The sequence below is a fragment of the Bos indicus x Bos taurus genome, chromosome 6 (assembly GCF_003369695.1).
Source record: "Bos indicus x Bos taurus breed Angus x Brahman F1 hybrid chromosome 6, Bos_hybrid_MaternalHap_v2.0, whole genome shotgun sequence".
NCBI classification, from domain to species: domain Eukaryota; kingdom Metazoa; phylum Chordata; class Mammalia; order Artiodactyla; family Bovidae; genus Bos; species Bos indicus x Bos taurus.
Genome location: NC_040081.1, coordinates 24,435,275 through 24,448,096, shown reverse-complemented (window position 1 = coordinate 24,448,096; position 12,822 = coordinate 24,435,275). Strand labels below are relative to the sequence as shown.

At 37.2% G+C, this 12,822-nt stretch overlaps 1 protein-coding gene across 6 annotated transcripts in view; it reads right to left on the bottom strand.

Moving 5' to 3' along the window:
- The window catches only part of EMCN (endomucin), a 128,138-nt gene extending 117,284 nt beyond the window's left edge, over positions 1-10,854 (bottom strand). For 2 of the 6 annotated variants that reach the window (XM_027543977.1, XM_027543978.1), the window contains exon 1: positions 10,608-10,853. In XM_027543977.1, the coding sequence (XP_027399778.1) occupies positions 10,608-10,677 (70 nt within the window). In that variant the 5' untranslated portion in view covers positions 10,678-10,853. Of the gene's footprint in view, positions 1-10,607 lie in introns of all 6 variants that reach the window. The other 4 variants (XM_027543975.1, XM_027543980.1, XM_027543976.1 and 1 more) reach the window with 3 other exon arrangements.
- Positions 10,855-12,822: the final 1,968 nt, after the last annotated feature.

Genomic DNA, 12,822 nt, shown 5'->3' with positions numbered 1-12,822 from the left:
AAGACAGCCTCTTCAAAAAATGGTGCTGGGAAAACTGGACAGCCATATGTAAAAGAATGAAATTAGAACACTTCCTAACACCATACACAAAAATAAACTCATAATTTAGGATTAAAGACCTAAATGTAACACCAGAAACTATAAAACTCTTAGAGGAAAACAGAGGCAGAACACTGGAGGACATAAAACAAAGCATGATTCTCTATGACTCATCTCATAGTTTTTGAGTTATGGGAATAAAAACAAAAGTAAACAAGTGGGACCTGATCAAACTTAAAAGCTTTTGCACAGCAAAGAAAACTATAAGCAAGATGAAAAGACAACCCTCAGAATAGAAGAAAATAATAGCAAATGAAACAACTGACAAAGGATTAATTTCCAAAATATACAAGCAGCTCATACAACTCAATACCAGAAAAACAAACAACCCAATCAAAGAGTGGGGAAAAGACCTAAACAGACATTTCCCCAAAGAAGACATACAGATGGGTAACAAAGACATGAAAAGATGCTCAACAGTGCTCATTATTAGAGAAATGCAAATCAAAACTACAATGAGATATCATCTCGTATCAGTCAGAATGGCCATCATCAAAAAGTCTACAAATAATAAATACTGGAGAGGGTGTGGAGAAAAGAGAACACTCTTGCACTGTTGGTGGGAATGTAAATTGATATAGCCACTATGGAAGACAGAATGGAGATCTCTTAAAAAACTAGGAATAAAACCACCATATGACCCAACAATCCCACTTCTAGGCATATACCCTGAGGAAACTAAAACTGAAAAGGACACATATCCCATTGTTCACTGAAGAACTATTTACAATAGCTAGAACATGGAAGCAACCTAGATGTCCATCAACAGATGAATGGATAAAGAAATGTGGTACCTATTCACAATGGAATATTACTCAGCCATAAAAAGGAATGCATTTGAGTCAGTTCTGATGAGGTAGATGAACCCGGAACCTATTATACCGAGTGAAGTGAGTCAGAAAGAGAAAGATAAATATTGTATTCTAACACGTATATATGGAATTTAGAAAAATAGTACCGAAGAATTTATTTACAGGGAAACAATGGAGAAACTGACATAGAGAACAGACTTACGGACATGGGGAGAGGGGAGGAGAGGGTGAGATGTATGGAAAGTGTAACATGGAAACTTACACTACCATATGTAAAATAGATAGCCAACAGGAATTTGCTGTATGTCTCAGAAACTCAAATAGGGGCTCTGTATGAACCAGAGGGGTAGAATGGAAAGGAAGATGGGAGGGAGGTTCAAAAGGGAGGTGATATATGTATACCTATGGAGGAGAAGGGGACAACAGAGGATGAGATGGCTGGATGGCATCACTGACTCGATGAATGTGAGTCTGAGTGAACTCCGGGAGCTGGTGATGGACAGGGAGGCCTAGCGTGCTGTGATTCTTGGGGTCACAAAGAGTCAGACATGACTGAGCGACTGAACTGAACTGAATTGATGGCTGATTCATGTTGAGGTTTGACAGAAAACAGCAGGATTCTGTAAAGCAATTATCCTTTATTAAAAAATAAATTAATTAAAAGAAAATTAAAGAAAAAAAACCCACTGGATTTTTGGAAGGAGGGATAATTAGGGGATGTCTCATTGTGGGATAGAGGGATAGTCACAATAGCCTTGAGCTGACAACTGCAGGAGTGGCCTCAGCTCCCCAGGGTAAGTGTCTGAGAGTTCAGTATGTATGTCCTGACACTTTCTAAATTCCCTGGAGGTCTGACTTCACGGTTCGAACCACACATATACAAACACACAAACATATACACACAAAATAATTTCTTTTCCCACTTCAGTTAAAAATAAGTTCAATGTGTGATACAAATGATTTCCTGTGTTTTGTGTGTGTGATTTTTATAACTCGGGTATGATTTCAACACATGGTAATTTGAATGTGTAGCAGCCATAAACATATTTAAAGATATATGATTCAAACAGTTATAATGGGTTGGCAGTTAAAGGCCCAGCCAGTTAGAAAGAATTCTCAAATTTATGAAATGTGTTCTTCATCTGTTGATTTCATGAGTTAAATATTAGGTTGCATATTAATAACTAAATTTTAATAGTGATTTATGACCTACAGAGCATCTAAAATAGGTTTTCCACTTAGCATTTAACAGCAGTATTCTGTCAGCAATGATTGTTTTTCTCATTTTTAGATATAGAAACTGAAGATAACAAGCATATAGGATTTTGGCCCACTTTTTTTCACTTTTCACTTTCATGCATTGGAGAAGGCAATGGCACCCCACTCCAGTACTCTTGCCTGGGAAATCCCATAGACGGAAGAGCCTGGTAGGCTCTAGTCCATGGGGTCGCTAGGAGTCGGACACGACTGAGCGACTTCACTTTCACTTTTCACTTTCATGCATTGGAGAAGGAAATGGCAACCCACTCCAGTATTCTTGCCTGGAGAATCCCAGGGACAGAGGAGCCTAGTGGGCTGCCGTCTATGGGGTCGCACAGAGTCGGACATGACTGAAGTGACTTAGCAGCAGCAGCAGCAGCAGCATACTAAGAAGCTGGATCCAAAGTTGATTCTCACATTAAGACCAAAGTTCCTTCCACCAACATATCCCACCTCTCAGAGTAATCAATGCTCAATACTTTAAGACAGGAAATCATATTTGAGAAAGTTGACAATCTCAGTCTGAAAAGTTAGAATTTTCATTAAATACATATACAATTTTGCTTATTAATTTGAGTGATTAGTTTATACATGGAGTTAAATAACTTACAAATCTTAAAGGCATACTAGATAATACACCAGTTTGTATATGTCAAATTGTGCCTGTATATAATGTGGTTAAGAACATAACTGGCAATCATATTCCAATCCAACATCAGTTCCATTGTGAAAATTTTTTATGTGCTGATTTTTCTCTTTGTGAGAATCCACATTGTAAATATTTAAATATTTGCTGATCCTAGATTGAAATCAACTTGGCAATGAAGTAGTTTATCTAAGGAATGGGATATTATAAAATGTAGGATTCTGAGTTCTCAAGTTCAGTAAAACATAGAGTCACTATACACTGGAATACTATTCTTGGTGTTTATGTATATTACCTCACATGATCTTTCTAATGTCCCCATGAGGTAAGACTGTATTCATCCATGTTTTATAGCTGAGAAAGTTGAAGGTTAAGTAACTTGCCCAAGTTCACACAGAAAGTAAGTGGCAGAGCTGGAATTTGAATCCAGACTGTCTGGCTCCAGAAGAATTATAAATGTGACACTAGGTAATTAATTACTAATAGTTATTTCCTTTTCACTTCTTTCCTTCTCTTTTAAGTCCTATATTAGCTTCACTGATATTTATATTAGAACAAAGAACATTTTTTTCAACCAACACAATAGTGGGTAGGTAGGGAAATGCCTAAAATTTCTTTCAACTCAATCATTAATAATTAATTGAATTCAGGATATTCAGAGGCTAATTATCACTAAGTAGAAATTCTTTCATTGCAAACATTTACAAGTACTGAAGGTGTTATGAGAGGCAGCAGTGCTTTTAAATTACTCAAGTAGTGAGTCTCTACCCTTAATCTTTTCAGTTAGAAAAACTCAACTTATTGCAGTTGCACTACACTGGAGGACAGCAAGCTAGAAGGGAAATTTTGAAGAACAATGTTCTCTGATTTTAAGCACTATCACTCTATGATAACTTCAACTCTCTCCAAGCCTCAGTGTTATAATCAGTAAAATGGAAATGATAAAACAGGCCTTGAAATGTTGTGATAGAAGGCATGTAAAGTGCCAGCCACCACAAACAGTAGATGTCAGTAGATGTTGTGACAATATTTATCTGGGTTAACTTAGACCAGACCCAGTGTGATCGCCATTCTCTGGGTTTTGACACAACTAATTTAGGTTGGGGCCAGAATATGACTGACTAAACAGAATAAAAATCACTTTACATTTCAGATGAAAGTGAAAGTATTAGTCACTCAGTCGTGTCCAACTCTTTGTGACCCCCACAGACTGTAGCCCACCAGGCTCCTCTGTCCATGGAATTCTCCAGGCAAGAATACTGGAGTGGGTAGCCACATTTCAGATGAACAGAACATTAAGAGAAAAATCAATGTCATTGACATTTTGACTATCGACCTTACAATATAATTCATTACTGACTATATAGACAGACGATTGCCTTAGAAAAGGACCTGCTTGGAATACTGTTTAACTTATTCAACAAAAGCTTTTTAGATTTTTTTTTTCTTGAAGTGAAGAGGAGGAAAGGTAGTGAATATCAATTAGAGTATCAGAGAAATTCTGGTATAATTTGTATACATTATCATCCAAACCAAAATGTTCCCATCAAAAAATTATAAATCCTGGCTTCCTCAAAAAGCAGAGCCAAACAAGGGTTTGTGTACAGTTTGTAGAGGAAAGTAATCTCAGGAAGAGTAGAGAACTAAAACGGTGAAACTGGAGCAGCCATAGAAAAGGAAAGCGTTCACTGGTCCCATTCTTTTTTTTGGCAAAGGCTAGAGTGTAAAGGCTCTTATACGTCTAGCTCAGATACCCAACCGTGCCAGGCAGGGCTCTGTAAGTGAAGCATGCCTTAGGATCAGAACAACAGCAGACAGGAAAGCAAGAGATACTCATTCATGTGAGACAAGATACTGTCAAGCTACACCTGACAGGTTGCCATAGCAATGGTTAGACTAAACACATCCAGGGAGGATGTTGGTAGCTGCTTCTATTTAGAGACTTGTTATGATTATCCCTACTGATATGTCATGCCACAAGACACAAAATCTCTATTGATGTTTAGAAAACTACTTTTTTATGGTTGCTGAAATTGTGGAATCATATAGCGGCCTCTATAAATGTAACTGACATCACTAATGTTTCCTATGCTACTGCTGATGTGCAACAGTAGCAAAAAGATCTTATTTGTCAACTAAAAGAATTTCTCTAAACACTCCACAGGCATTATTATCCTAACCTGATAGAGCTATAGTGACCCACAGGAATTCGGTAACAGGAAAGGAGACATTCATTACACAGGAATTGAATGGAATGTCGCTTAGAGTAAATTCCTGCTTTGACATTCAGTGTTTAGAAAAGCATATCTCAAATTGTTCTCAAAGGTGAAGAGGAAGTTGGAAAGTAATGACCAAGACAAAAAGAATATAAAGAACTTGGATTAGACAATTACTCGCAAATTGAAGTATTTCCCTGAAGCTTGAAATACAACTTCATCAATGAAAAGGAAAGGATGGGCAATTATCCAGTAAATTAGAAGCTCTCTGAAACCTTCAGATGCTTATTTTTTTTCCCTCAATATATAAATAATTATGATCAGCAAGATAAAACTGCCAGACAGTTTGCTGACAACAACTGTTATGAATCTCTTGAAAATAAAAATTCTAGAATGACCACTTCTATTTTTAGACAGAGATCATTGATGGAAAAAAAAAAAAAGTGGAGTAAAGAAAAAATGCAAAATAAATGGCTTGGAAACTGAATACTTTTTCCATTGAATTTGTTTCCACATTGGTTCACTCTTTTTACAATAGGTCACCCATCTCAGGTAAGTTCTATTGGTAAGTGTCTAAGAAGCACTAATAAGTAAGATAATCTGGTCTTAATCTGTAAGATAATCTGAGAAGTAACTCAAATGTTACCTAAAATAACATATGAATTAATGATATATGATATTTATTTGATTTTCTTCCAAATTCTCTTTTGTGAACTTTGCTTTAAGAAAAAAAGCCATTTTGTATTTTTGAGACGTGAGGAGCAAGGTTTCTCCTAGAATATTTATAACTCTAAGAAAATATTACATAAAATATTTGACATCCAAAAAAGAGACGAAGCATTCAGTTGGCCAAAAATTCATTTGGGTTTTTCTATAATGTCTTACAGAAAAATCCAAATGAAGTTTTTGGCCTACCCAACAGAATCAGCTCTATTTAGATATTCTTTCTCCCAATGATTATGGTCAGAGTAGCTTATCCTTCCAGATTTGCTGTAAATTACTATCAGCTGGTACTAGGTCACCTACCTATCCCTATCATCTCCTCCGCTACAGTCTGGAAATGACTTACTTTGATAAGAAGCCCCTTTCCTTATATTTGGTGCTCACTTACATAGCCAGGAATCAAAATAATCCACTTGTTTTCATGTTATGTTCTGTGATTCATACCTGTCCATAACCTTTTCACAAGGATAAGATGTGTGGTTAGTTGCTCAGTCATGTCTGACTATATGACCCCATAGACTGTAGCCCACCAATATCCTCTGTCCCTGGGGATTCTCCAGGCAAGAATACTGGAATGGGTTGCTATGCCCTCCTCCAAGGGAATGTTCCCTACCCAGGGATCAAACCTAGGTCTCCTGCATTGCAGGCAGATTCTTTACCCTCTGAGCCACTGGGAAGCCCTTTCACAAAACAAGGTCATAAACAAGTGATTATCTGATGAAGACATTAAAAATGAAAAAAAAAAAAGAGTAATATGTCATGCATTTAGGTATTCATTCAGCTTATTATATCCTTATGTTTAGAACTGTTACTACACAAGTTATAATAAATATGACCTTTACTTTCAAGGTGCTTGTAGTCTGGTAGAGGAGATATGCACACAAATGACTATGAAAATAAGTGCCACAAGTCAGTTATAAATATCAGCATTCAGAAGAGAAGTAAATTGCTTCTCTATGTTGCTAATCTTCCACTGCGCAGGACAAGACTGAAAACTCTTGGGAAACAAGTGTAAAGAACAGTCATTTCTTACCATCACCTCCAGGCACAGGTGGGCAACTACCCACCAGACAAATTTAATCTATCTTTGGCCACCTCTATTTGAGTATTTTATTAGGATTTCAAACTCACCATGCCCAAAATCAAATTCACCTAAATCATTTCCTCCTATCTTTCCCCAGCCCTGGTGCCAATCTATTTCCCTATTTCTGTTATTCAAATAACTTTCTCTTTACGTCTCAGTTATTTTCTCTCATAATCAGTCAATAATGTCAAATCACAAACTGTCTACCTCCTTAAAGCTCTTCATTGACCCTTCTTTTCATTTTATTGATTTTAATACCATTTGCACCATTTTCTTTAGTTTTTATTTATCCTGACTATAATAGTCTAATTTTTATCCTGCTGACAGATTAATCTTCTCAACTGATAGCCCCAAATATATAATTCTCATGTTCAAACACATTTAGAGTCTTTAAAATAGTTAACTATCTGAGTCAATGTTTCTAACCTTGGCATTCAACATATTCTGAGACTATATTTCCAGCACTTAACCTCTGTCCAACCTGTCACCTCCTTATATTTCTAGACAAGAACATAGTGCTTTAAAGTTCTGACTCAGAAATTTCACCCATCCAGGATCTCCAGTTTTTCAAGTTTTGTGTGAAGCCTTTGTTGATATTCCTACACTCTAAACTAAGCTAGTTGTGAATTCTCCATAAACATTATTTACTACTTAAGACTTCTAATATAATCAAACTTATAAATTGGGATTAGAGTTAGGGTTGCAGGATGAGCCAACTATGTGACTCATCCTTCTCTTCCCCCCTTCTAGGGCAAGAGTTGAGTCTTATTGATCTCTATAAGCCCCAGCATCTAGCATAGGATCTGTCTTATAGTGCATTCAATCTGTTTTTTCTCTGTGAAATAGAATGTTCAACCCCTAACAAATAAATTTCAACAAGCAGTTAAATTCATCTTTAGATACCAATAATGTGATGTTTACCCTGCTTGCAAAAGCCTTGAACATTTTAATCTTTCCTAAGTTAATGCAAAGTTCAAAGAGGCAAATGACACTTGAAAAATAAATTACTTCCAGGGCCTCCTTTTTCTTGGACTCCTTCTTCATTTAATTTTTCTCATTCCTGACAGTCAAAAACTCATCGATCTAGACTTAAAAGCCAGAGGAGCTTAAAAGCCACTGTAGGGGTCTGTTCAGTTTTAAATACAATTTAGAAAATCTTGAAAAAGAATGACAGTTCCTTTTCAGGAAGCTCCCATACATATTTCAATAGACAGATCTCCAAATTAGAGATTGTAAAATATTATACCACCAACGAAGTAATAGAAAAAGTCACTCACTGCCATGCAGAAAGATTTCCTTGATTTTTACAAAGAGTACAAAAGACTATATTTATTTAAATCTGAGACTGACAAAAAAATTAGAAAGAAAAAGAAAAATAGTCAATTTCTCTGAAAGATCATTATTTAGGAATAAATTACCATGCCAAAAAAAAAAGCATGGACCTTCTTGACAATTTGTGAATTTAAGGCAGATGAAATGCCTCCCTCTGTACCCCTATAATCAACCCTGCTGATGAAATATGTTAAGTATTCTAAGCTTGGGGAACATATAAAGCTTTGAAATCAATGTGTTTCCGGTACAGGGGATTAGGAAAAGAACTTAATAAATCAGCTTAGGAAATGCTTCATTTCCTGTACCATATCTGGGAAGGAAAACATAAAACAGGCAGAACCAGGTGCAGCAAAATCATATACGTGGATGGGAAAATCTCTTCCAATTCCTTCTGGACCGCACTCAGCTGGTCAGTTTATGCTCTCTGGAGCTAGTGCTTCTTTTTCTAGGATAAATGGGGTAGATTTTACAGACATTTGCCTTAAATTAACAAAGACTCATTGACAGAGGCTGAAGCAGATAGTCATTATGTAACTGTTGTCTCTGCTCAAATGAAAAATTATTTCAGTTGGGTTAAAAGTTCCTTAGAAAGAAGATACTACTAACAGAGAGGTTGGTATCATTGCCAGTGAGCTAACAGACCTTGGTATTTTCTTAACATGACCATAACAGAAAAAAAAAAAAAAAAACCCTGCCAGGTCATCTCTGGGTTATCCTTCACATTTCCATCTTCCTTACAATCAGGTTTTGCAGCCTGCTTCTATGGATTCTATTCCAATTTGCGTTCAAAAATACATGTAATCCAGAGTTTAACAATGCAAGGGACGTAGTGTACTTATTGATGTTTGCAGACCTGGGATGGCAAGAAGCTGAACTCAGACGTTCAGAATTTACATTGACCTGACATGTGTTTATAAGCAGTGTTTCTCATAGCACCGATTCTGATCAATCTCTCCCATGCAAACTGCAGAGTTACTTATAAGCTAGTGCACTGATTTCTGTGTCACCTCATGAATAATTTTTGTTCTGAAAAAAATCAGAACTTTGTAAATCATCTAAGCTAACTTTTGGTCTTAATACCCATTGCAACTTAAATCTGGAAGCTCCCAGATGGGCTGTAATCAATTGTATGTGACTTTGTAGTGTTTGGGTATTTGTCCTAAATGTATACACATATTTTGAGAAATTAAAGATAAATATTGTTCAAGAAGGAGTCTGTTTATTTTTTCTTACATAATCACTGCAAATTGGAATTTTGTAATCAGTGGACTTTTGAAAAGAGCACATGCAAAATAAAATTAAGGGCTGTGCTGGTAGCTCAGATGGTAAAGAGTCCACCTGCAATGTGGGAGACCTGGGTTCGATCCCTGGGTTAGGAAGATCCCCTAGAGGAGGGCATGGAAAAATAAAATTAGAATTGAGGTTTTTTTTTTTTTTTTTCCAGGGCTCCTCAGAGTCAGAATTAATGTGTCTCAACTGTGTTCTTTTATGATAGCATTTTGTATTTTGGTTTTTGCACTTATTAAATCTGTCTTGTGTTAGAATTATGTGTTTATTTCTCCCAGTTGTGTATTTACCACTGTGGGAAAGGACAATGTCTTCCTCATTTTTGCATACCTTTTACTGCCAAGTACATGGTGGGAGCCTAATAAATATTGATTAAATTTAATTACTTACAGTAAATCTCTCTGGAAGGGTTAAAAGTCAAATGTAATCCTTTCTTGCAACTGGTTATTAATATAGTCAGGGCTTATATAGGTGCATATATATATATCCTTTATCTAAGTTTCAGATTCTGCAGTCAATCAGTAGGGTTTTAATGTCTATAAATTCCCTGAAATGTTATGCAAAATATTGTACATACATGTGTAGATATGTGCTATACACTTTAATCAAGTGACTCTCCTCCTTTCTCACCCTCCCCTCTCAAGATATTAAGATTCACTTCCCCAGGGAGTTTTATCCAACCTCTCAATTTATCAGAGCCAGAAAACAGTTAGGACAAATAATTGGCCAGCAACTGCAACACAACATTTCTGATTATTACAGCCTTTCTCCATACATGATAACCTTCTTATATCTAGACTTACATCTGAAAAAAGTACATTTTTGAGAAATAGCCCATTTTTAACCAGCATATGATCCTCAGATTGTGACTTCCCAAAAAGGCTACTGTACATACTCAGCACCTTTAGGATGCCATGGAACACACTGGAAGGCCGCTGCTGCAGCAAACGTTTTCCTTCAGTGAAAACAAGCATCCTCTCTGTGGAGCCTTTTCCGTGCACTCTCCAGCCACACACACACACTCAACTCAGCAAATGCACTGCTGCATCTGCATTTCAGGGCAAACTCCCTGAAGGTAAACTGAGGCTCAGAGCGTCTGACCGGTGGTTTCTAATCCACACCATCAGAAAAACCAGAGAAAACGGTACCTGCGATTTGATCATTGCTAGAAATACTGGACAGAAGAAGACAAAAGATGGTGCCTTGAAGCAGCTTCATAGTGCCCGAGGATGGTCACAGCGGCTCCTCTCTCCAGAATCAGGCAGGGACAACACCCTCCCAGCCTGGCAGGGCCTCAGCAAATGGAAAAGGTGTGCTGGATGTGAACAGCCACTGCCCATTCCTACTTATTTCGGAGGCTCTGATAAAGAACGGGAGGAAATGCACACACTCCCTTTGGGAGTTCAACAGAGAGGAGATTTATTGTTTCAGTCCCTTACAGGAACTCTTTTTTTTTTTCCTCTTCCTTTGGCAGCCACTTGTGTTTTTGTTACTACATTATTTTGTTCTTCTTCAACAAAAAGGTCAGGATGGGTTTTGAACAGAAAGAGATCTTTCTTGAGAATGGATCATACAGGCTTTCTAACTTTTGTTTTGAAAGTGTGTTTTGGAGTGATTATAAAGGGGTGACTCGGTTTGGATAAAGAGGCTTTAACTGCCCGAGGGTTAAATTTTAAAGCAGAATTCACAAGGAATCGACTTCTCTTTTTCCAACTTGAAAGCCAAATTAGTAAAGGCCACCTTCTGGAAAGAAAGTGAAGCCGCTCTGTTATGTCTGACTCTTTGTGACCCTGTGGACTGTAGCCCACCAGGCTCCTCCATCCATGGGATTCTCCAGGCAAGAATACTGGAGTGGGTTGCCATTTCCTTCTCGAAGGGATCTTCCCAACTCAGGGATCGAACCCAGGTCTCCCGCATTACAGGCAGACGCTTTAACCTCTGAGCCACCAGGGAAGCCCATCTTTTGGAGATAAGTGGAAAACTTTATGAAATTAGATCATGCTCTGAGTAAGGGAAAAGACCTCTTATTTAATGGCCAAGGAAGTTTTTCAGGATATTTCTCATAGAATTAAGTAAAATCATGTGAATGCCCACTGGTCATTCCTAGTCTTATTGTTGGAATCTGATGAAGGAAAAGGAAAAATTACTTATAATACTCCACAGATACTCTTCTCCAGGAAATGTGATTGAAAAGGCACTGCTGGGGTGGGTAGAATGCTCTTGTAACAAATCAGTGAGGTTGAGAGAGATGGAGTCCTTGGACCAGAATACCAATCAGGCAAGATCTTCAGTGTATCAGGGATCTCTTTGATGTTAGCAGCAATTGATTAAAGCATGTAATGCAGCCACAGTCCTGGCTAAAATCCCTGTGTGTGCCAAGTAATTCTACACTTCTCCCCAGTCACAGGCTGCATATCTAATCTCAGCCAATCATCCTTTTATATACCTTCAGGCATGAAGCCCTGTGGACAAAAGAGTGTCAATGGATCAATACTAATTCATCTGCTCCACCAAGAAAACTATTCCCAAATTACAACTCTACCTGTTCGTAAGGAGAACACACATTTCACGGCTGCACGGTGCTGGGCAGGACTCATGACAAGAGTGGTTAGAACAAGTCACTGATCAAAACATCATAAAACACTAGCTTGTTTTATCCTAAGTTACACCAAGTCCCAGAAGAGCCTCCAAGTGTCTATTTTGTGTATAAAACCTAATTTTACTCTCCCTTCTAAGTAATTTTCTAAAACAGACTGCCTTTGGAGTTGTTACTCAATTTAGCATATCCTGGACAGTATAAAGATAGCAATGTATGTGAATAGATGTTACATGCATTTTCCAGAAATAAATTGGGGTGTGGCCAAGAACTCACAGTGGAGACTTCACATTACCTCACTTCCTGCTCCTTGTTCTGTTTTAACTCTGGCATTTTTAGCGCTCATGGTCACTTCTTTTTTTTTTTTTTTTTCATGGTCACTTCTGATGTTGGTTAAAATCACTGTTGCAGGGATGCAACAAAATTTTTATTTCTTTGATTTTGATGTCTGATTGCAAGGCATTTCTGTGAAAAAAATTAGATGCCTATTAGAAGAAAGCTTGATAATAGAAAATTAGGTATATTTAAAAGATAAGTCCTGTTGCTGAGAAAAATAAAGACAAAACCCGAGAAATACTTTTTTAAATGGCTTGGCAAAAAAAATGGAAAACTAGGAGTAATATGGTGAGTCAGTTTCATCTTAATTGATGAGAAGGTACTTTTAAGGTAAAACAATTTGTTGAAACAGTGGTGATTGCAACAAGTTACAGAGATCAACGGCATAAAACAGAAAGCACAAACACAATCTATATACAGCTATCTACATA